General features: G+C 38.8%; 1 protein-coding gene across 1 annotated transcript in view; it reads left to right on the top strand.

Annotated features, from left to right (window-relative positions):
* Positions 1–15,258: 15,258 nt before the first annotated feature.
* Positions 15,259–23,131, top strand: part of LOC109911032 (glutamate receptor ionotropic, delta-2-like) — a 477,476-nt gene continuing 469,603 nt past the window's right edge. Inside the window, exon 1 of the mRNA XM_048603965.1 lies at positions 15,259–15,343. Within this exon, the coding sequence (XP_048459922.1) occupies positions 15,259–15,343 (85 nt within the window). The remainder of the gene's footprint in view (positions 15,344–23,131) is intronic.

Here is a 23,131-nt window from a genome sequence, read left to right as displayed (position 1 = left end):
AGCCAGGCCTGCAGGACAGATGAGCAAAATTACCATGGCATTGTAGTACAGGAAGCTTTTCAAGTGCAGGCAGTAACAAGCAATGTATTTATAATTATAACAGATCATTTTGTGAAGGGGATAAACACAATCCTCTCCAGCAAAGGGCAAGAGTCAAGAAGGCTGTATATGATTCTCTATGCCAGTACGTCTTCTCAGGGTTGGAAAAGAACTTTCTGTGGGAGTGAGAGAATCTGACAGTTGTGGTCCAAGCAGTTACCATCATCATGGATAACTGCGTCAGGAGTATGAGGAGCTAGGCACTAAATTAATAAAGCAGAATCTCAAAGGCCATAATCTCTGGATTATTACTGTGATGCACTTGTATAGTATAATCTGCCTATAAAGCATGTAAGACAACACTTTTCACTGGACCTCCATCTTGGATTACAGAGTGTATGCAAGCTGGTCTTTTTGGATTCGGTTGAATGTAACTAGCAGAAGGCTTGACAAGAGCAAGTTGTGTAAATACGAACATTTATTGAGTAATAATAGAAGACGAAAAAGAAAGGAACATTTGTTACGTAAATAAAAAGAATGAAAAAGAAAGGATGAAACCAACAAGCCTCACGCCTTTCTGCCCATTGGGAGCCCCTCAATCGACAGCCGGTCTGGAGGCTTAGGTTGTTCCTGGCAGTGTTCGCTATCCCGGTTTGAGGTGAAGTCCAACAACTTGGCATGAAACTCTCCCTTATACAGTGTAACAAACAGCAAGGCTTGGAAAAAACTACATAAAATTACGTTGATTGTGTCGGCTTCAGCACGTACAAGAATATTCACAGGACACATTCAAGGTCATCAAAGACCATCAATAAGTTTAGCCCTTCAGCCCATCCAATACAACCTCATTACATGTGACTGTAATAAATCAAATCAAATCAAATCAGCCATGTGCAAATTGGCAATAGGGTACATGAAATTAGAGAGGTGAATATGTGAATAAAAGACTGGCGTAGAGGAAGTGGCTTCCAGTTTGTGGACCTTTGTGATGTACTGGGAGTGGAGGAAATTTAACATTGGCAACAGACTGAACTGTGCTGGAGCCACTATTCTTGTGAACAGCAGAGTTGGGAATCAGAGTTTTATTTTTAACTATTGAGGGCAAGTGATCAAATGTGGAAACATGTGATGTATCAAAAAATGCAGAGACAAAGTGAGAGAGGAAAACAGTAATATGGGAATTGAGAATCAGAGAATTGAAAGAAAGGACAAAATCCAAGAAATGTACTAATAGTCAAAATTAGATGTTACGAATATGAGAAAAAATCCAAACTGAAAGCTCTGTATTCAGAAGTCATCCCGCCAGTTAATCACTTTGATTTCCCCGATACCCTTTTGAATTTGCTCTGTCTGCTGAATAACAGTAGCAAAAAACTTTAAGAGCATTTGTTAATTGTGTCCAGACCTGCTGTAATTTTTCTGGTAGGAGTTCAATGCCAGTGTTACATTTCTCCTAACAATCTCCTAAAGTTTGAGTTCATCAGTCACCCTGACAAAGATCTCACTCTTCCTTTGGATGTCTGTGAGCTCAATTCTGTTTACCCTAGCTCATATGTGTGACCCAACACAAAAGATGGTGTTTTGGATGTTACATGTGAAAGTCCTGTACGGGTAGTGTTTTAGGGAAAATTGTGATGCAGTATTCTTCCTTCCTCCTTGGACCAGACCAAGCCCCATCAAAATATATCAAGGAGATGGGCAAACTCTAACTTTTATCTTATCTAAAGGCAAGTGCAAGGTGCTGCATACCCAATTCAATTTTAATGGTCACACTACTCAGCTTTAAGCAAAAACACATTTTATTCTTACACTACAGTTAAAATACAAACAGAAGAGTTATAATTATACCAATTCGCTTATTGGAAAACTCAACAGAATAATAGTTTATTTAACTACTAAACAGAAACTGTAGTAATATAAACAGAAATATAGTAACATCCCATAAACACACCTTGGCAAAGGCAATTTCAGTAAAATAAATTGTCTCACATGCATTGTTCCACCAGACCAGGAGAAAAGAACACCAAGAAAAAATTCTGGCAGAGAGGAGTCAAGTCCTTCGCTGTGGCTGAGAGAGATGTATGGCAGCTTCCACAACTAACTTCAAAACCCCAACAACTGAAAACTAAACTGAAACCCTAGTTCTGTAGGAACCTGATTTCACACATTCAAGCTGCTTCTATTGTTTTAACTTAAAAAAAATACCCTAGGGCCTCACAAGCTGTTTACTTTATTGGCTTGGAACAGACCACTCATCACTATTGTCTCAAAACATCCCTTCAAAATTAGTACCAAGACAAAATACACCTCCCATGCCATAGTATCATCACACCTCCCCTCTTAAAAGAATGAACCATCAATATACAAAGATGGCTTCATTTTTAAAAACCTTTAGTCTTATGCTATTAGTTTAATACATATACATTACATTGACTCAAAGCATGCAAACATTTAATACTGCAATCCATTTCAATCTGTTTCTTGGAGCACCAAATGCCTGCGACTTCTTTCATCAAAGTCATGACAATGCATCAGCAGTTATGTTTTGTCATCCTGCCACGTGTATAATTTTCAAAATTAAATGGTTGTATACTCCATCAAAATAGTCTGGTATTTTTATCTTTAATTTTTTCCAAAAATGTTAAGGAGTTATGATCAGTACTTCCAATAGTCTCAGACAATTTATTGGCAACATAAATGTTGAAATGTTGCAACGCCAACACAAAACTCAAGGTCTCTTTCTCAGATGTGGAATATTTCTTTTGATGAATATTCAACTTTCTGGAAAAATATCCAATAGGTCTTTCTATCTTCTCATTGTCTTGTTGTAAGAGTACAGCACCAATATCAACATCAGTTGCATCGATAGCCACCTTGAATGGCTTTGGGTAATTAGTTGTGACTAACACTGGTGTGGTGGCTAACATAGCTTTCAGGCTTTCAAATGCCTTCTGAAATTCCTCTATCCACTGAAATGTTCAGTACTTCTTCAACAAATCAGTCAGTAGAGCAACCACACTGCTAAGCTTTAATTCAAATACCTGATAAAAACCACTCAGTCCCAGGAATTGTAATACTTCCCCCTTCGTCAATGGTATGGGAAACTCCCCAATAACTTTTGTTTTCACATCCCATGGGGGAATCTGAACATGTCCAATGATATGGCCAAGAAACATGGCTTAGGCTTTTGCAAACTCAATCTTAGCCAGGTTTATCACCAAGCCCTCCTCCTGAAATTGATCAAACAATTCCAATAGATGCTCCAAATGTTCCTTCCATGTGTTCTTCCAACTATGTATACTACATAACTGGGTAATCCTGAAATGACTTTATTGATTAGTCTTTGAAATGTAGCTGGTGCATTTTTCATTAGGAATGGCATAACTTTAAACTGGTAAAATCCATTCAGTGTCGTGAAAGCTGAAATTTCCTTCATTGTCATGGATAAATGCCAATGTCCTTTAACTAAGTCCAACTTAGAAATATAAGTTGCTTGTCCCACCTTCTCACCATCTTCCAGCTATGAAATAGAATATGAGTCAGGTTTCTTAACAGCATTGACTTTGCGGTAATCAACGTATTAATGTTGGGTTCAACCTGGTTTTGGCACCATTACTATGGGTATATGCCATTTGCTGCAACTCACTTTGATTATACTGTTTTTGAGCAATCTCTTTTTGAACTGTGCCAATTTTAGAGGGTTGGGTCGATAAGGATGTTGCTTAATTGGAACAGCAATTCCTATATCAACATCATGTGTAATTAGAGTAGTACTTCGCAGCTCATTCCCACATATCTCTACATGGGATTGCACTAACTCTTTCAAGTCATTTTGAATTTCCTATGGAAGGTCATTTAATTATTTATCTTTTTTTTAAGATTGCCTCGTTATCCAATTTAATTTGAGGAATATCAAATTCAAATTTATCTGGATTTGGTTCTTCACTCTGAATTGTAATAAGTAACATATTCTCCTGTATTTTCCTTCCCTATCAAAAGACTTTTAAGCATATTCACATGACACACTGAGAGTTTTCCTTCTATCTGGCATTCTTATCAAATATTTCACCTCACTTAATTTCCTTTTAATTTGGTAAAGCTAAATAAACTCTGTTTTTAAAGGGTCACCTACCACTGGTAGTAATACTTGCACTTAATCTCCATGAGCAAAACTATGAATTTTTGATTTCTTGTCTGCTTCCTGTTTCATCACATGCTGTGCTATTTTCAAATGTTGTCTAAAAAACTCACCCACTCTATTTAATCTTCCCTAGAATTTGGCACATGGTCCAAATATGTGGTCTCTGAACTCTGAATTACCAATTTTTTCTTAATTAATTTCAGTAGTCCTCTCACCTCATGTCTGAAAACTCATTCAAATGGATTGAATTTAGTTGAGTCATTAGGTACATCCTTAATTACAAAAGGTACAAATGGAATTCCTTTATCCTAATCCTCTGGATAGTCTTGACTATAAGCCCTCAATATGGTCTTTAAAATTTGATGCCACCATTCTAATGCTCCTTGTGATTCTCGATGCTATGCAGTTGATTTGACTTGTTTTATTCCTAAGCTATCTTTAACTTCCTTGAATAATTTTGAACAAAAAATTGACCCTTGATGTGATTGTATTTCTGTGGGTAGTCCGTATCGAGTAAAAAAATTGAGTAGCTTTTCTACAATGTTCCGACACTTAGCTGCCCTCTGAATTAAGTAAGCTACACAGTTGTATCAAAACCTCTAAAGAGCCTCATATTTAGGGATGGGTTATAAATGCTGCTCAAACCAGAAAAATCCACATCTCCTGGCAGTGAAATAAAAACGATCATTTCTGTTGGTCTGGAGGCACATGAAGGCCAGACCAGATAAGGGTGGCAATAGTGAACCAGGTAGGTTTTTAAACAGCAATCAGCGATGGTTATGGTTACTGTTAGGCTTTAATTCTATATTTTTATTTAATTCAAATGTCACCATCTGCTGTGGGGGGATTCAAACCTGGATCTCTAGTAAAAACTGAAGGAACTGTGGATGCTGTATATCAGGAACAAAAACAAAGTTTTTGGAAAAGCTCAGCAGGTCTGGCAGTATCTGGGAAGGAAAAAACAGAGTTAATGTTTCAGGTCCGGTGACCCTTCCTCAGAACTGAGGAAGGCGTTCTAAGGAAGGGTCACCGGACCCAAAATGTTAACTCTTTTTTTTCCTTCACAGATGCTGCCAGACCTGCTGAGCTTTTCCAGCAACTTTGTTTTTGTTCCTGGGTCTCTAGAACATTGCCTAAGTCTCTGGATGACTGGTCCAGTGACAATATTATTATTGACACCATGTTTCTTTGTTCTACTCTATTCCAGCAGTTTCCTTTCCCATTCCCTTTTCCTCCCCTAAGATAATTGGGTTACTATCTTTTCCTATCTCTGAGTCTATCCTTCTCCCCATTTCAATGCCTGATTCTGCACTTTTCCCACCTCCTCTGTCTCACTCATACGGAAATACTTCATTCTTACACAAAATAGTCTCAATGAACTTTTGGAAGCCCTACCCAGAATTTTGCTGGTACACCTTGGTTCCTGATGACTAGGACCAAAATTGGGTGCTACCTCTGTGTGGGTGAATAGTGGCAGCATGAAAGGCCACCTCCAGCACTATTAGCCAATTAGAGATGACAGCCTGCTTCCCTGAGGGGTCCTGCAATCTTTTTAAAAGATGTTTCCTGCTGAGACTGCATGGAGAAGGTCACCTCCATGTTATAGACAGATCAAACCCCTCAAAACATATTAAGAAGATAGCCTAGACCCTAACTTCTTTTTATTTTAAAGGCAAGTGCCAGGTGTTGTGTTCTAGATGCAATTCATTTGGTCAAACTATCAATCTTGAAGCAAAACACACTTTATTCATACACTATAGTTAAAATACAACAAAAGAAAGAATTAAAATAACTTAACTCTATTGGAAAACTTCAGAATAATAGATTATTTAGCTACTAAACAATAACTGTTCCAATATAGTAACATCCCATAAATACACCCTCAGTAAAGGCAAATTCAGTAAAATAGATTGTCTCACGTGAAATTTTAGCATCAGGAAGAGAATCCCAACTTTTTGCTGCAACAGAGAGAGGGAAAACAGCTTTCACATCCAGCTTCAAGACCCCTGCAACAACTGCTACTGAAAACTAAAATCTGAAATCTTGTTTCTGAAAGAGCTTGACTCCACCCATTCAGGCTGCTTCTATTGTGCCAAATTTAAAAAAAAACAAGGCCTCACAAACTGTTTACTTTATTGGCTCTGAGTAGGCCGCTCATCACCTCTCTCTCAACTTTTCTTCATTTAAAAAAAGGACAAAGTACACCTCAGAGCCATAGTATCATCGCAATCCTAAAAAGGGTGGTAATAAATATTTGCAGTGCCAAGTTCAGAAAGGCACTTCCAAATGATAACATGGGCAAATCTTCCAATGGTGGCCCTGACATCCCTCTATAGGCCATGGAACCTCTGGAAAGGGAGATCCCTTACAACCAAAGAGGCCAGTGGGATGTAGGTTGTGGATTCTGAAGCTCATAAAATCAGAGTGGCCTGGTAAAACAGTAATCAGTAGACCAATTAACTGGATTAATCAACTGTGTCAGCCATTACCATCCCCATTCCTTCTGTGAATATGGTACCAACCCTTCCAACTTCCAGCCAACTTCAGAATAATAAAATTCTGGCCCCTATGAAATAATTTGTCAAAAGCACCTATTGATACTAGTTCATGGTAGCAATCACTTCAGGAGATACCAAATCCTTCAGAGTTCTTCTTAGTATTTTAGTGCTGAAATAATTTCTGATTGTCACAACTTCAGAAATATTTTCCAAAACTTTGAGAAATTTCCTTTCATGCAGCTATTTACACTTCTAGGTCATCACTGTCATGAATGTTTGGTTATGTAGATGTTGAAACTCATTGTTAACAGGCAAATTTACAAATATTGAAAAACTGTGACTTGGTCAAGACACTATGTGTAGGGAGAATCAGCAAGTGGGGGACCAGTGCTATTACAGCAGGGTATAGTAGTAAAGCTTAAAATCTCCAGCTTAAAGGTGAACTGAACTATTTTGTCTTTTATAATTGCTTTGATCAGATTAGAAAGTAATGTTGAATCTTGGTTCCTCAGAGATAGGTGCTCCACCTTGTGACTCAGTAGAGAAGTAACATTGAACTGGGGACAAAATTTTCACTGCCTTTAAATTTAATTGCCCAGAAGTCTGAAACAAATTTGAAAGAACAGAGGTTTTTACTAATTTTGAGTAAACCATGATTTAAATAGCTATCTCTAAAATTCTTGAGCCATAGCAAATGTTAAAGCTGATTACTCCACTTGAACATAGGAATAGGTTTCTTAATATATTATGGAGGTCTATAATATTACAACACATAGATCTGAACTGACCACACAAAAACATAGCTCCAGTCTGTGTGAACAACCAATGAAATACAAAGGTAGGTTAGAGTCCAGTGTAAGAGAGCAGAGTTGTGAATTAATATGCTTTTGTGTTAGTGTGGTGCAAAATGTCTAAGTTTACAAAAGTATCAAACAAAATCTGACAGGATTAAAGTCCTGAAGAACTGCTTCACTGCTGTCAGTTTCCCTAATTTTCTCAATTCATATTGCATGACGGGAAAATTCTATTAGCCTTTAGATTGCTCTAGAACTTGCAAGGGAAGGAAAACATCTTATATAAATCAAATCCAAAATAAATAAATGACAAGTATTTGACATTTCTAATATTGTACTTTCCTTTGATCTGTTTCTATCAGAATGTACTTATTGTATTGTTACCTTGGACTAGTGTTCTCAGTTGATATTAAACATAGCTAAAAAGACACTTGAAGTTGATATTTTTAGTCTTACACTCATCAGGAGTGAAATGCAAGAAAACCAACTTTAGACAAGAAAGAACAACTTGTACAATGTGAGAAGAAGGAGTTGATTACTTTCTTCCACGAGAAAAGTGTAATACATAGGCATATTATTTTTGCTAATGAAAGGAGAAGGACACTGTTTCAATAATTATAGCTTCCAGCATACATAAGTGAATCACACTATGAGCCTGACTGTTAAACTTAAATTAGTATCCAGTGCAATGCTTAGCACAATCAGGATTATTTAGTCACTATTGTCCAATAGCAGAATCACAACTAATGTCGGACAGCATAATCTAAATTTTACAACAGAAGGACTCCAAGGACTCACAACACAAATGAGCAGAATTTGGAATCAGATTTTATCGGTATATTAACCCAACAGTTGCTCAGTTCTTTTGAAGTTTTGCTTTTGTTTGTATGGCATTTAACCAATGCTCCCTCTTAAAGTCCCATACAAGCCATGTTCAGGATGGCCCGATTAAATTACCAAGCAACTTAAAAAAAAAATTTCCAGGGGCTGTGTATTTGAAGAAATTCATTGCACACCAAAAGGTTTACAGAGAATATTGCAAATTACACATATGCCTGTTAACATCAGTTTTAGCTTCGTATCTCTGAATAGATGAAAAGATTTCTGAAAATCATATTGTATTTCAACTATGACCCTTGCTATTCTTTTAAAATATAAGTTAATGGTTTTGTCATCTTAATATTCTTATTCAGTTGTAAATAGGAGTTAGTTGCAAGTATATACAAGTTGCAAATTGTGTTTATCTTTCTAAATTAATTCATGAGAAGTGGGTACACTGGTGAGGCCAGCATTTATTACTCATCATTGCATAATCTAAATACTTCTCTTTTACAATTAGTCTTTTTATGTTTATAACTGTTTTTGAAGTTTCGAAGATGGGCTTAATGTTCAACATTACATCAAGTTTAAAACAAAAAATATAAAGGAATCATTAGGAATATAATCAATAAAACCCTAAGGAGTCTCGGCAGGGTAGATGTGGATAGTATGTTTCTTCTTATTGGAGAATGGAGACTAATTATCACAGTTCAAAAATCGAGAGTCATCCATTTAAAACAGAGATAAGGCAAATTTGTTTTCCTTTCAGCAGTTCTTGTGTATTTAGCCCTCTCTTCCCGAACAAAGATGGTTGAAGCAAAGTACTTGAATTTTTTTAGGCCGATCTCGGTTGATTCTCTTAAAGCAAGACGGTGAAAGGTCACCAGAGATTGGTAGGAGTACAGATTTGAGGTTACAATCAGGTCAGCCATGATATTACTCAATGGTAGAGCAGGCTCATTAGGCTGTATGGCTTACTCCTGGTTCATATGTACATATGTAACTTGGTAATATCATTCAACTTAAGCATTATATTCTAATGCAAGGTAAGTGTTATTATATTTTTTAAATCAAAAGAATGGTGATGTTATTTTGACAATGAGCAAGATTTTCAATTTGGCATGATTGGTTAATTTCTTTTGCATGGCCCTGCACCACTTCAGAGTCTCCAGATATTAATGCCCTAATTTGGCCAGTGATAAGTTGGCATCCAATTAATGGAACCCAGAAACTCTATATAGAGTTAGTACATGTTTGATAGAACATGAGCATCAAATACATATGGCCCCATGACAGGGCCTGCTGCTGTCATCATCTCACACAAGACAGGAGTTAGGAATTCAGAGAATTGCCTCTCTCATAACTTTTTCTTGATTCCATTCATCACCTTGTAATTGTAACCAGAGATTCTCTACTAATGGGTCCTTACTTTGGCACACCATGTGAACAGCAATATAAGCTGCCTGCCTTTGTACCTGCCTCAGTCCATCTAATTTTGAAACCCTCATCAATGCCTTTAGTATCTCTGGACTCAACTATTCAATGTTTACTTGGTTGTACTCCCATTCCTCCACCTTCCATATACTTCAATTTATTTCAAACTCAGCTGGTTATATGGTATCCCAGCCCATGTTTTTTTTGGCTGGCATCTTGTTCTCAGTTTAGTTCCTGGTCTCCTAATGTCACATATTTAAAATTGTTTTTGTGTTGAACTGCTTCTATGACCTTGGCCTGATCCTATCATTGTAATCACTAGAAATTTCCTTATTTATAACCATTGGAAACATGTGCCACTGAATCTCAGAATTGTTGTCGTGCAGAAGTAGCCCATCATGCCTGCAACAGACCTTCCAACAAACACTATTACCTAGTGCCAAGCTCCTGCCTTTTTCCCTATACCTTTGCACACTTTTCCCATCCAAATAATCATCCAAAGCTCTCTTGAATGCCACAACTGAACCTGTACCCACTATACTTCCAGGCAGTGCATGCCACACACTAACAACATTGAGTGAAAAAGATTTTCTTTTCCCACATCACCCTTGCTTCTTTTGCACATCACTTTAAATCTATGGCCTCTCACTCTTATTCTTTTTTAGCAAGTAGGAACTGCTTCTCCCAGTCTATTCTATACGCCCTGTTCATGATTTTGAAAAAATTTAATTAAATCTCCTTGGCCTTTTTCTCACCAAAGAGAACAGTCCCAACTTCTACAATCTATCCTCATAATTGAAGTTTCTCAGTACTGGAAATATTCTTGAAAATCACTTCTGAATTTTATCCAATGCATTCACATGTTAAAATCATCCTACAAATGATACTCACATTTTCTTCTTTGGATTAGTGCTAATCATGTATCTTTCAATACTTAAGCTCATTTTTTAGAAGAAATAGAGGATGTTGACATTTTTTCTAGTAATAGCAGACAATTGTCAATTGATTGTCAGTTGATTATGGTTGGATTCCCCAAATTTTTTTATCTTTCCCAATTTCCTAGGAAACCTTACATATACTGACAATGGGATTATCTGACAAACATACGTAAACTCCGAATTAGATTCAGCACCATTGTTTTCTCTCACCCACACAGCAGCAAGAAAATAAGAGGTGCACACTATATTGAGAGGGATCAAAATTCTCTACTACATTCCTTTATAAAGCAAAATACATGAGAGAAAGCATGGGAAGAAAATGCAACAAATATAAATTAGACCAATACAAAAATCGTCTTGTACCTGCAAAACATAAGAATTGGGATGGATTTATTCTCACTTTCAGTGAATGGCTTAAAAATCTAACATGAAATGCCATCAGCTAATATTTTATTTTTAAAAGACTTATTTTTTGTAATCTTGACTTAAATTAACAGCTTTTCACTGTTTACCAACATGAAATACACATTTCAAAAAGTGCATTTTATGTCATATTGGAGGAACACAAAGGCTAGGTCATTTTAACGTTACAAGTGTTGGAATTAAGGAAATTTTAAATATATTGTAATTAACACAAAGTGGGTCATTTCAAATTACCCTATCATAGTAATTCTTTCTGATCCATTCTTATTGACTTTCAGAGGGGAGACATTGCTGTATATTTTTAACATGAACAAAAATGGCTGCATAGATTTTCTGGAGTTACAGCTATTATAACTACATTTGTTGTTCTGTTTTGGGCCTGAGAAGATAGTTGTAAATAAGATTTTGGTCTTAGCAGCAAGCCAACAGCTTTTGCTGTTGAGCTCAGTGACAACTTTTGCATTTTGGTTCTCGATTTGTCAGTGGAAATTCTCACTAATCTGCTGTCTGTTCCAGTTGGTGCCCTCTGCAGGAGATCTGGGGTGTCTCTGGATAGGGCAAGCAATGGTGAGGCTCTCCAATCAGACTGGAGAATCCTTCCTGAGCCATATCGAACCCAAACTAAAATTGTAAAGCAAGAATTATAAATCAGATTTAAGTGATGTAGGCAAATCAAATGTTGAGAGATTTGATGGGTTATGGAAGAGAGATGAGAGAGGCACACAGAAAAAGTAAACAAAACAGAGCAATTTTGATCGACAACATTAACTTTCTTTTGAAGGTAAGCACTCCTGAGTTGCATGTTCCATTTTCAATCATAGAGGCACTGTTCATAAGGAATGTTCTTTCTTAAACTTTGAAGAACTCACTGTTTCTAATTGTACCAACCTCAACTTTTCCAACCACTTTTAGTGTGGACTAACTCAATGAGTACCCTCAGGTTCAAGCCTTTACAGGAATTTCAGTGTCAAGTTCAGGACTGCAGCAGCATACCATGTGAAAAAATAGGATGTCTTTGACAGTGATTCTGCATTTAACTGTGCAGTTGTAGTCAGGAGAGGTGGCTGCCAGATTCACCTTGCAGTAACAGCAAGTGCTGAAAAAAAAAACTCATTGTTACTATGATAGCAAACTCCAAGACAATTTAAAGTTCTATTTATATTAAAAAGGACAAGTTCCTACTATCACTGAAATAGAATGCAGATTCAAGACTGTCAAAATAACTTACCATAACATTTGAGACAATTCTAATTTTAGGAACACTCCATTGGCAGTGAACCAATTTATATAACCATCACTTGTTCATTGTTACTATAGGATGACCCTAGCTTCTTTGAGGTCTATAGTTTCACTTATGTGCTGACTGTAAGCTGCAGGCTGTGCGTTGGCATTCTCATGCAGTTTGCTAACTGGTGGGGGTCAGGAATCTATAGCTAACAAGGTGCAGAGCTGGATGAACACAGCAGGCCAAGCAGCATCAGAGGAGCATGCTGCTTGGCCTACTGTGTTCATCCAACTCTGCACCTTGTTATCTCACATTCTCCAGCATCTGCAGTTCCGGCTATCTCTGGAATCTATAGCTAATCGGACTATCGTTTGGAGTCTGTTAGGGTTGGAGATCCTGGAAGAAAAACGCTCACCAGCAGATTGGTCTTTGTCAGTATAAATTGTAACAGGGTACATTCTGCCCAATTTGCTTTACATTCCAACTATCATAGCATATGATATTGCACATTACAATTCATCTCTTAGCTAAAACAGGCAGGTCATGCTCAGGGTAAAAATGGTGGAAGATGGGTCATTAATGTAAACAATACAGTTATACCACGCCATTTAACAATTGCTTCATCAAGCATTGTATATAGACAAAAAAAAATCAGGCTAGAATATCAAGCTTGCGGCTTAAGTTCCAAACTTCTCTCTATTGTTTTTTTTTTAATTTTGCTTCATAAAAATAGTCGGTGCTTCTTTAAAACGTCTCATTTTGTTCGTTCCAAATGACAATGTCACATGCTCCCTCTCCTCTCCTTGTTACTGTCGTCATTCTCATTGCATAGTCTGCTACTCTAATTACTTCCACCATCCAAGAACACTAGAATTTCTCAGTTCCCTTGGTCATTTTCATGTTTCCTGTGTTTAGATCTTTATCCCCAACCCTTTTATCTCATAAATACGGCTGTCAAAATCAATTCATCACCATATCAAACACCTTGCTTTTTTTCAGCTGTAGTATCGCCCTGCGGATTTGATTTTTGCTCTCCTCAATTTCTCAATATTTCACATTGGTGCATTTTTGTGTGATTTATAGAAAGATTTACGCTTGTAAATCTGAGCTACAGAATCATGGATCCCAGTTTTTTTTTGTGACCAAACTGAGAGAGTGCAAGTTAATGGTATTAAATAAAGAAGGCCGCATGTAGTTACGAGTTTCTTGGCTGGAGCTAAACAAGCAGCAATACAAACACATTCTTCAAGATGCACGCACCCTGAATGAATGACAAGGTATCCCTTTCTCCGACCTACTGGAATTGTGAAATAAATCGGACAGATTGTAAAACAGTCCCCGTAGGGTATGAGTGGACATGGACACCTGCTGGTCATTTTTGCACTGCCAGAAATGGAAACAAAAACAAAAACAAAAAAACCCAGAAATTGTTGAAAAAAAAACTCAACAGTTCTGGCAGCATCCGTGGAGTGAAATCAGAGTTAACAATTCGGGTCGAGTGACCCTTCCTCAGAACAGTTTCACCTGCTGAGTTTTTCCCAGCAATTTCTATTTTGTTTTGTTTTTGATGTAGAGCATTCGCGGTTCTTTCGGTTTTTGTTTAGAAATGGAAACAAAGTTGATTGTTAACAGCTTGGCGCTATTTAAGGGCAGCTTAAATGTTTTTCACCGAATGTTGCTACCAGGAAGGAAGAAAAAAGCCAGTTAAATTCGATATGTTCCTGAGTTACCAGATCTATCTACTTTTGTAATTATATTTCGCACCTACCAACTGCATCCACATATTGTAGAGAGAGGAGCTGACATCTAATAAAACGGTGCTTTCCAATGACGTCATGGGAAACCAGAACTAAATAGCCAATTGCTCCTATCCCCATTACTTTAGTGCCACAGAAATTGTCCATATAGTTGTCAAGTTTGTTGTTTGGTTTGAAATAAGCTGCGTCCCCCCATCACGTCGGGACGGCCACAGTTACATGGCACTAGCTCGGTGCCGCTGTTCCCATTTCCGAGTCTTTCAATTTCAACCGCAACTCGATCCAAGTAGGAGGATACATCAAAACGCATTAATCAGAAGACTTCAGGAGATGAGTGTACGTACGCACGAACGGATCGTTTTGGGGTTTTATCTTTCTTCATCGTGCGCGCTTTGAATGGTGCTAGCAATCCGTGTCGAGTTTCCGATGAACAGATATTTCTGCATGTCCTGCTTCAGAGAATGCTGCATAACGTCTGTTTTGCTATTTACGCAAATTGAACGTATTCCCAGTTATTGCCGCTAGTGGCTGCGTGGACCCGATTTATCTGGCGTGTCATGTTTCTGACCGCTTTCAAAGCTTTGTTCCAATACAATTAATTCAGGAGATCGAGGTGACTTGTACCTCCGCTGCCTTCTCTCAGGGAAGAGACTTCCCAACATAAACTGAAACCAGAGTACAACGCAAGCACCAGAGAAAGGAAAGGGCTCCGCGTACGCTATGCAGTTGGAGATTGTACTATTTCACTGCTTTGTTTTCTCAGCCTTTCGCTTTTGATTTGGCTGGCATGGGTTTCCTGCTTCTGACAAACACTGAATCGGTAACTATAACCGACGGTGAAATAAAGATCTTTGCAAGATCATGACCACGGGCGACTGGGAAGTACCAGTTCCTGTTGAATCCTGCAATCTCATAGCTATAGTTTACCTTGTAGTCACTTTGTGCTTTCAACCAATCTCTTGAAGAGTGGATTCGGGAGACACGTTGCCTTTTTTTCATCAAAAAAGACTCCGTAAAGTTCTAGAAACGTATTTCCCACCAGTAGCAACGAATCACCAGTTTCGACCCAGATGTTTTAATTTAATCGGGGGTCGGGGGGAATTGGATCGCAAGGTTTTGTGTTTACGTTATGCGTTGTAAGCAGCGGATATTGAATGTTACTGCCGTCTCCAGTTGACTGATTAAAGGAAATGGAAGTTTTCGCCGCTCTGATTGTGTCCATCTCTTGGATCTTATATTCCGACAGTGTAGCTAGTGATTCCATCATTCATATAGGTAAGACAACCCCGTTTGTTCGCTTTTCTTACCAAAAAAAAGCAGTGAAATTTTGAGGCGCGTTCTCCTGAGTAGATCCTAAACGCACTGTTTTATTGATGTATGTTAACCTAATCTAGTAAACCAGGAATTCGCAAATGCATTTTCACAACGCACTGGCGGATTACTGTTTGACTTTGATGTAAAATCATTGCATCGTATGTTTAATAGTTGCCATGTGGACTTGTCCAAACGTTTGAAGAATGCAGCAATTTTTACTCCAAGTTACGTGTAACCTCTTGTAAAAATAACGACACAGGCTGTTATAATCAAAGATTGCATGTGCTAAATTACACGTGTTGACTGGATAAATTAAAAATGGATGAAACAGTCATAAGTGAAGCAGTTCTGTCAAAGGGCCAATTGCAACGGTATTCTGCTGATTTGCTTAACTTGCAACGAAGAGATATTGAATGCATTGAAGCATTGTTTTGGCAAAGTCTTGCGTTCAATGTAATGGGCCACTAAACCAAGCATGAACTGTTAACCTGCTATTGGATACCTGCAAAATACTGGAAGAGGTCCAGGACAAGTTGAGTAAATAATGTTACCATGCCTTTTACTTTACGTGGTTCTGACCGCACAGGCTGCGTGTGGACAGTCGCTTTAGCTGACCTAAGTGGTATTGGTAGCAATTTGTTCCCTCCACTAACAGAGTGAGAAAACGGGCTAGAGGATTAGTTCCATTACAACTGTCAATCACGAAGGCACGATCCCTGTACGGCGAAGCGGGGAGGAAAAATAAAGAATGATTGGTGAGGACTGCCGCAGTTCCATTCTGCAGAGGTTGTCATATCGTGTGTTTGTACATTAACGGGAAAGGTCGAACCAGCGGGACCAAATGAAGACGAATGGCCGAGACGCGTTCGCATTCGAAGTCCAGTCTTTCCGTACAGCCATACTGGACCCACTGTATTTAATAGCAGCAATGCAGAGCGTTCTTGTCAGAGGAAATGCCTTCAGCTCATTGCGTGGCAAGCCTGGACCGAGTGAAGAAGCACAAGATGTGGGGAGGCGGTAACAAGAGTTGAGGGGGAGGAAGAGGATTTAGTATGAGGTCAGGGGATTTGGGCAAGGCAAGACTGGGGAATGGTGTGGGTGGCTTAAGGAAGTGGGATGGAACAAAGACCAGGGGAGGGTGGTAACGTGAGGCTTGAGATGGCAGGGCTGCAGGAAGCCTCAGGAGGAACGGTGGAATGACATGAGGGGTTTGAGGAGTGGATGTGGTAACACGATTAGAGCATGGGTGTGCAGCTCAAAACATAGTGAGAGGTCACACAGTGGAAGATATGCTTGTGTAGACAATACCAACAGGTCACTATCTGAATAAATTTGTCTTCTGTTAAAGTGTGAAGTGAAAAAGTGAAGGAGTGTGGTCAGTAAGGTTTCGACTTGACAATGTACTACCACCCAGAAAATGTTGTGTGGTACGTTGAATCTACATGAAGGGTCTTTGTTCCTCACAGTGTTCTTACTGCTTCCTAAACTTTGAGGTCCTATGCCCTAAGAATAACCTCTCATCAGACTTTGTGAAACCCTTTCCTGGTTTAAAGATTCTTGCATGTGCAAACATAACAAATTAGAGGCAGTGGTAGGCTATTCAACATTTTAAGCCCACTCTGCCCCTTATGAAAATCATAGCTGTTTTTGTTCCATATTTCACATTTCCATCTACCCCCAATAACCTTTATATTTGAGGTAGATAAGCAAATGAATCTAACATTTCCTTAAATATTCTTAAATAAAAGTACTCTGAGGTACAGAAGGGTGTCTCCTAATTCTGGGCACACCACAAGAGGAAACTTTGTTTCCAAGTTCACCTTGTCAGGACCATTCAGGATCTTTTAAACTTTAGTCAATCACTCCTCACTCTTCTAAACTCTGGGTACAAACAAGGCGAAACTGTTCAACCTTTAGTTATAATGTTGTTTGTTGCTTTATTTATAATGTTGCTTGTTCCAAGTGTCAATCGAGTATCTCTTCACTGAGCTGCTTCAAAGCATTGCCACCCTTACTTAAATAATGAGACCAAAATCCTATATAGTATTCAAGATGCAATAGCCTGTGTTACGAAAACGCAACATCTTTACTTTTATGTTCATTTCCTCTCATAATAACGAATAACATCATATTAGCTGTTCTGATCATGTGCTCTACCTGCAAACTAACTTTATGTGACTCATGCACTAGAACCAGATTCCTCTGCGTCTCAGAATTCTGCAATGACTCTCCATTTAAGTAGTAAACCATTTTATAATTCTTCATGCCAAAGTGAGCAACTTCACGTTATGCTATCTGCCATATTTTTATCCACACACTTAACCAATCTATACTGGTCTGCAACAATGTTATGTCATCTTCATAACATACTTTCTGACCTGCTTTTATGTCACCTGCATCTTCATCTTGCCTTCATCTAAGCTATTGACATAAATAGTAAAAAGTTGTGGGACAGATTCCTTGGGTCACTACTTGTCACATCCTGCCAAGCTGAAAAAGGTCAATTTATGCATACTTGTACATGTTTCCTGTCAGTAACCCAATCTTCTATCCATGTGAATATGTCATCTCCTACAAGATGAACTTGTACTTGTTACAAAACCTTTGATATGGCACGTTATCAAATGCTTTCTAGGAAATCCAAGAATTGTTAATTTACAGGTTCTCCTTTAGCAATGGTACATGTTTCTCCTTCAAAGAGCTTTAATAAATTAGTTAAACATAATTTTCTTTTAACACAACCATGCCGACTCTTCCTGATTGCTTTGAGTTTTTCCAAAGCCCAATTTTACTCTCTTTAATGAACAATTTTAGCAGTTTCCTCATGACAGGTATCAATCAATGGTTTTTGGTTTTCTACCTCCTTTCTTGAAGAGAGAAGTCATATTTGTGATTTTCCACTACAATGAAACCTTTCTGAAAACAAATGAATATTGGAAAATTAACACAAAATCAACTATTGCCTCATAAGCTACGTGTTTTAAGACCCTAGGACAAAGTTTGTCGGGACCCAAAGACTTATCAACCAACTAATCCATCAGTTTGCTCATTATCACTTCCCTAGTGATTATAATTTCACCAATTTCCTCTTCCATCAGTTTTACAGGTATAACTGAAATGTTTATTATAAACTTGAGAATGAAAACAAAGGCAGAATATTCATTCATTACATTCACCACTTCTTTACTACCTTTTATTAACTCTTCAATGTCAACCTCAGGAGGACATTTCCTGCCTTTACCCTGGATATCATTTGCACCCAACAGATTAGGTACTGTCACATTAAATGCAGTGAATCTTTATTAGACCTCTAAGCGATAGTGTATGCTCACAATGACACTGGTTGCTTGGCAGCCCTTAGCAGTGGACAGATCTGATGAGGGTGATTAATCTGCCAAGAGGTCACTGACTGTGTCTTCAGCATGGCTGACAACACCACCCTATACACTGCATTTTTGAGGTCAGTTTCAAATTCTCTATCTACACATTGACTCTTGTTATGGCTGTGTGCGGCAAAGGCATTACCTCGTTTTGGTCCATTTCATTTGTTTTTAATTACATCACTGTTCAGTCCAACAGCTTCTGCCGGATTACCAATGCCTGGGGCCTGTCCCAAGACCTTGCTTCCATGAATATAGGCAGTTGTTTTGAAATATTAATTCAAACACCCTTATCAATATCCAGTGCTTGAATGAGGGAGTCACGTTCACAGCCTTAACACACACACAAAAAGGCCTTCTTCAGACCGGCTTCACAGTTTAAAATATTTTACAGACTTGCTGATCCAAACAACTGTGTTTTCACTTAATTTCCCATCCTGGCTCCTTGTTCCGAAACCCATAATACAGATACTTAGAAAATTGGTTAACAGGCAGAAAACAGAGAGTAGAAAATAAATGAGTTATTCTGAAGTTGGCAGGCTGTGACCAGTGAGATATCACAGGATCAGTGCTTAGGCTCCAGCTGTACAATATCTACATCAATGTGGGGAACCATTGAAATATTTCTAAGTTTTCAGATAATCCAAAACTTGATGGGAACACTGGTTATGAGGAGGATGCAAAGAAGCTGAATGGAATTTGGACGGGTTGAGTGACTGCAGAAGAATGTGGCATATGGAATATAATATGGATAAGTGAGAGGTTAACCACTTTGGAGGAAAAAAATGTGCCGAGTATTGATTAAATAGTAAGATATTGGAAAGTGATAATGTTCAAAAGGACCCGAAAGCTGAAAGCTAGCATGCAGGTGTAGCAAGCAATTTGGAAGTCAAACAGTATGTTAGCTTTATAGCAAGAGGAGTTGAGTACAAGAGAAAGAAGTCTAGCTTCAGATGTATAGAATACTGGAGAAACTGCACTTGGAGTAGTGTATGCTGTTCTTTCCGGTCCTTTTGCCTAAAGAAGGATATACTTGCTGCTGTGGGAGTGCAGTGATGTACACCATACTGCAGTTCGATTATGTGATTATCTTATGAGGAAAAAGGATGTTACTGCTGGCTGTGGGGTCTAGAACCAAGGCACACAGCTTCAGAATAAAAGACAAGCATTTGGTACTGTTTTCACTCAGAGTGTGTTGATCTTTGGTGTTCTTACTCCAGAGGGCTGTGGAAACTCAACCATTAAGTTCAACTTTCTTTTACTTTCTATTCTACTTACTCTCTACTGCATTCATCTCTCTTTTCCTATTTCATCTCATGAATGGTTTTGTTGTCTCACTCTGTTGTACTCCATCCTTTTTTTCTACCATCTTCCTTTCCTGGATAACTTTTTGCAATTTTCCGTGAATGCAAGTTCCCCCTTCTGCGCAAGAACTTTTGTTTTGTGTTTCTTCTCCCCATAACATTTTTTTGATCATATGCTTATTCTTTCTTTTATAACACAAATCTAGCTGGAACTGTGAGTATTGAGGAGCATATAAAAACGCGTCAGGGAAATTCAGAAAAGTTCAGTGAGTGGCAAATGTTTGGCAGATGCAATATAATGTGGATAAGTCTGAAGCTGTGCACTTGGGTAGGAAAAGCAGAACAGCAGAGTGTTACATAAGCTTTGATGGATTTGGGAAATGTTGATCCGCAATGAGATGTGTACACCATGTGTACAGCAGGTACAGCCAGCAGTTAGAAGTTGAATAATATATTGGCTTTCATTGCAAGCAGGTTTAATTAAAGAGACTAAGAAGTCTTATTGAAGCTGTGCAGGGATTTGGTGAGTCCACACCTGGAATACTGTGTGCTGCTTTGGTCTCTTTACTCAAGCAAAAAGACTTGCCACACAATGAAGAAAATGCAACCAGACTGATACCAGGGATGGTAGGTTTGTTGTATGAGGAAATATTGGGCTGGCTGGGCCTGTATTTACTGGAATTTAATAGAATGAGAGGGGCTCTTGTTGAAGCATGTGAAATTCTGACGGGTCTGGTCCTATTGGATGCATTGATAATGTTTCCCCTTGCCAGTTAGGGGTAGGGTGTGTGGGGGTGAGGCGGGAGAAATGCAGAATGAGGAGTCATGGTCACAAGATATATGATAGACCGTTTTGGACTGAGATGAGGAGAAATTCCTTTATTTAGAGGGCGGTGAACCTATGATATTCTCTATACAGAACACTGTAGCGGCCAAGTTGCGGAATGTATTTAAGAAATAAATACTTTTTGGAGGCTAAGGATATCAAGGGGATTTGTTAGTGAGTGGGAGTATTGCAATCAGGTAGAGTTCCATCCATGATTATGTTGAATTGCAGAGCTGGTCCAATGGGCCAAGTGGCCTACTCCTGCTCCCGCACCACTTTCTATGTGTTTATGTTTGTTCCAACCTTCCCACCCCTCCTTTGTAGTAAAAGCAGGAATTGCTGGAAACACAGTTTTTGCAGCATTTGTGGAGAGAAGCTGAGCTGATGTTTTAGATCAATACCTTTTTAGTTTAATTTTGCACCAATTCTTATTCATGCACTTCTCTTTAATCATTAATGCCTCGCTGTCTCATCATCTTGCTTTCTCGTCTGCAATTAATCCCTTTCATCTGTAGAGTCAAAGGATTTTTCAGAGTGCCTATGTTACTGTAGATGTATATCTACGCACCCTCTGCCAGATGTGCAGGGCTTTTTGAAAATACTGCAGTTAATGGGCTCTCTACACCTGGACTATACTTAAGAACTCAAGGTATCTGACACATGGAAATCTTTATTTCAAGATTTCCCTGTAATTAGGGCTTTCTCAGATGCATCTGACACTTCTCATTCAGTGGTGTGCATGTTTTGCCTTTCTTCCTTCGTATGTGGATTAACCTGCTGTTGAAGGAACTCTCGTGCAGTGGCACTGTCCCTACAGTAAGCCTTGCATGGTCAGGATGGAGAGATCGCTTTTGGAGTGAGACACAGCCTGAGTGAGTTTATGTTTTGGGGAATTTGGAGGCAACATGGGAATTCAGTACAGAGGGAAGAGGTGCTTTTTGTTTGCTTTTTTGGCTCGAAGTTTATAAAGTCTTTTTACAGAATAAATTGATGCACAGGGGAAAAACAAAGATTGACATTATAGAAAAATCATAAGTTCATGGGTTGGTATTGGTTACTAATTTGACTATTTTATTATAGGTTACTTTCAGATTGAAGGTCTATAGGAGAAATATGTACAGGTTCGAAATTCTTGCTCCTAGTCTGGATGAGAGCAGGGGCTATAGGGAGGATGAGCAACTTGACCATAGGACCGTGGTACAGGCAGCCATTCATGAGAGGGGAGAAAGGAGTTGTAGTTGTAATCTAAGATAGTCCAGTCAGGGAATAGACACTGTTGTCAGTGGCCAGGATCAAGAATACCAAAGGCTGTATTGCCTGCCTGGTGCCTGCGTTCAGGATATCTCATCTGGGCTGCAGAGGAACTTGGAGTGGGAAGGGAAAGCTCCAGTTGTCATGGTCCACACAAGTACCAGTGATAGAGGTAGAAAGAGGAAAGAGGTTCTGCTAAGGGAGTATGAGCAGCTAAGGGCTAAATTAGAAAGAAGAACCAAAAAGATGATAATCTCTCTTTTGACCTCAGGCCCATGCAAATTGGCACAGAGTCAACAAGTATAATGAGGTGAACGTGTAGCTCAAATATTGGTGTGGGAGAAACGGATTCATATTCATGGGACATCGACCTCAGTGCTGGGGAAGGAAGGAACTAGTCCAATGGGACAGGGTCCACCTGAATCATACTGGGACCAGAGTCCTCGCAAACCACAGAACTAGGGTTGTGGATAGGGCTTTAAATTTAACAATGGGGGATGAGTTCATTTGCATGGAAAATTCTAGAAAAGGTATAGGGAGGGGAGGGCTCAGCAGAGGATAGTTAAGTTTCCAGAACAAGAAGTAGGACAGACAGCATGGAAAAGGTCAGGAATCTAATTTCAGGCAGAGCAGATAAGGGGACAACTAGGAGAAGTCAACATAGAACTGAGGGCATTGTATTTCAATACATGCAGAATTTGAAACAAGATAAACAAGCTTGTAGTGCAGATTGAAATCAATAGCTATGTTGTGTAGGTATGACAAAGATGTGGCTGCAAGGGGATCAGGGCTGGGAACTAAATATCCAAAGATCCACATCCGGTTGAAAGGACAGGCAGATGGGCAGAATGGACGGAGTTGCCTTGTTAGTAAGGAATGAAATTAAATCAAATGCAAGAAGTGATATAGAGTCAGAGGACGTCGAATCTATGTGGCTGGAGTTTTGAACCGTAAAGGACAAAAGTCCCTGACGGGAGTAGTGTACAGG

The sequence above is a fragment of the Rhincodon typus genome, chromosome 12, assembly GCF_021869965.1.
Source record: "Rhincodon typus isolate 14 chromosome 12, sRhiTyp1.1, whole genome shotgun sequence".
NCBI classification, from domain to species: Eukaryota; Metazoa; Chordata; class Chondrichthyes; order Orectolobiformes; family Rhincodontidae; genus Rhincodon; species Rhincodon typus.
Note: the sequence above shows the minus strand (reverse complement) of the source record. Positions and strands in the feature narration are given on the sequence as shown.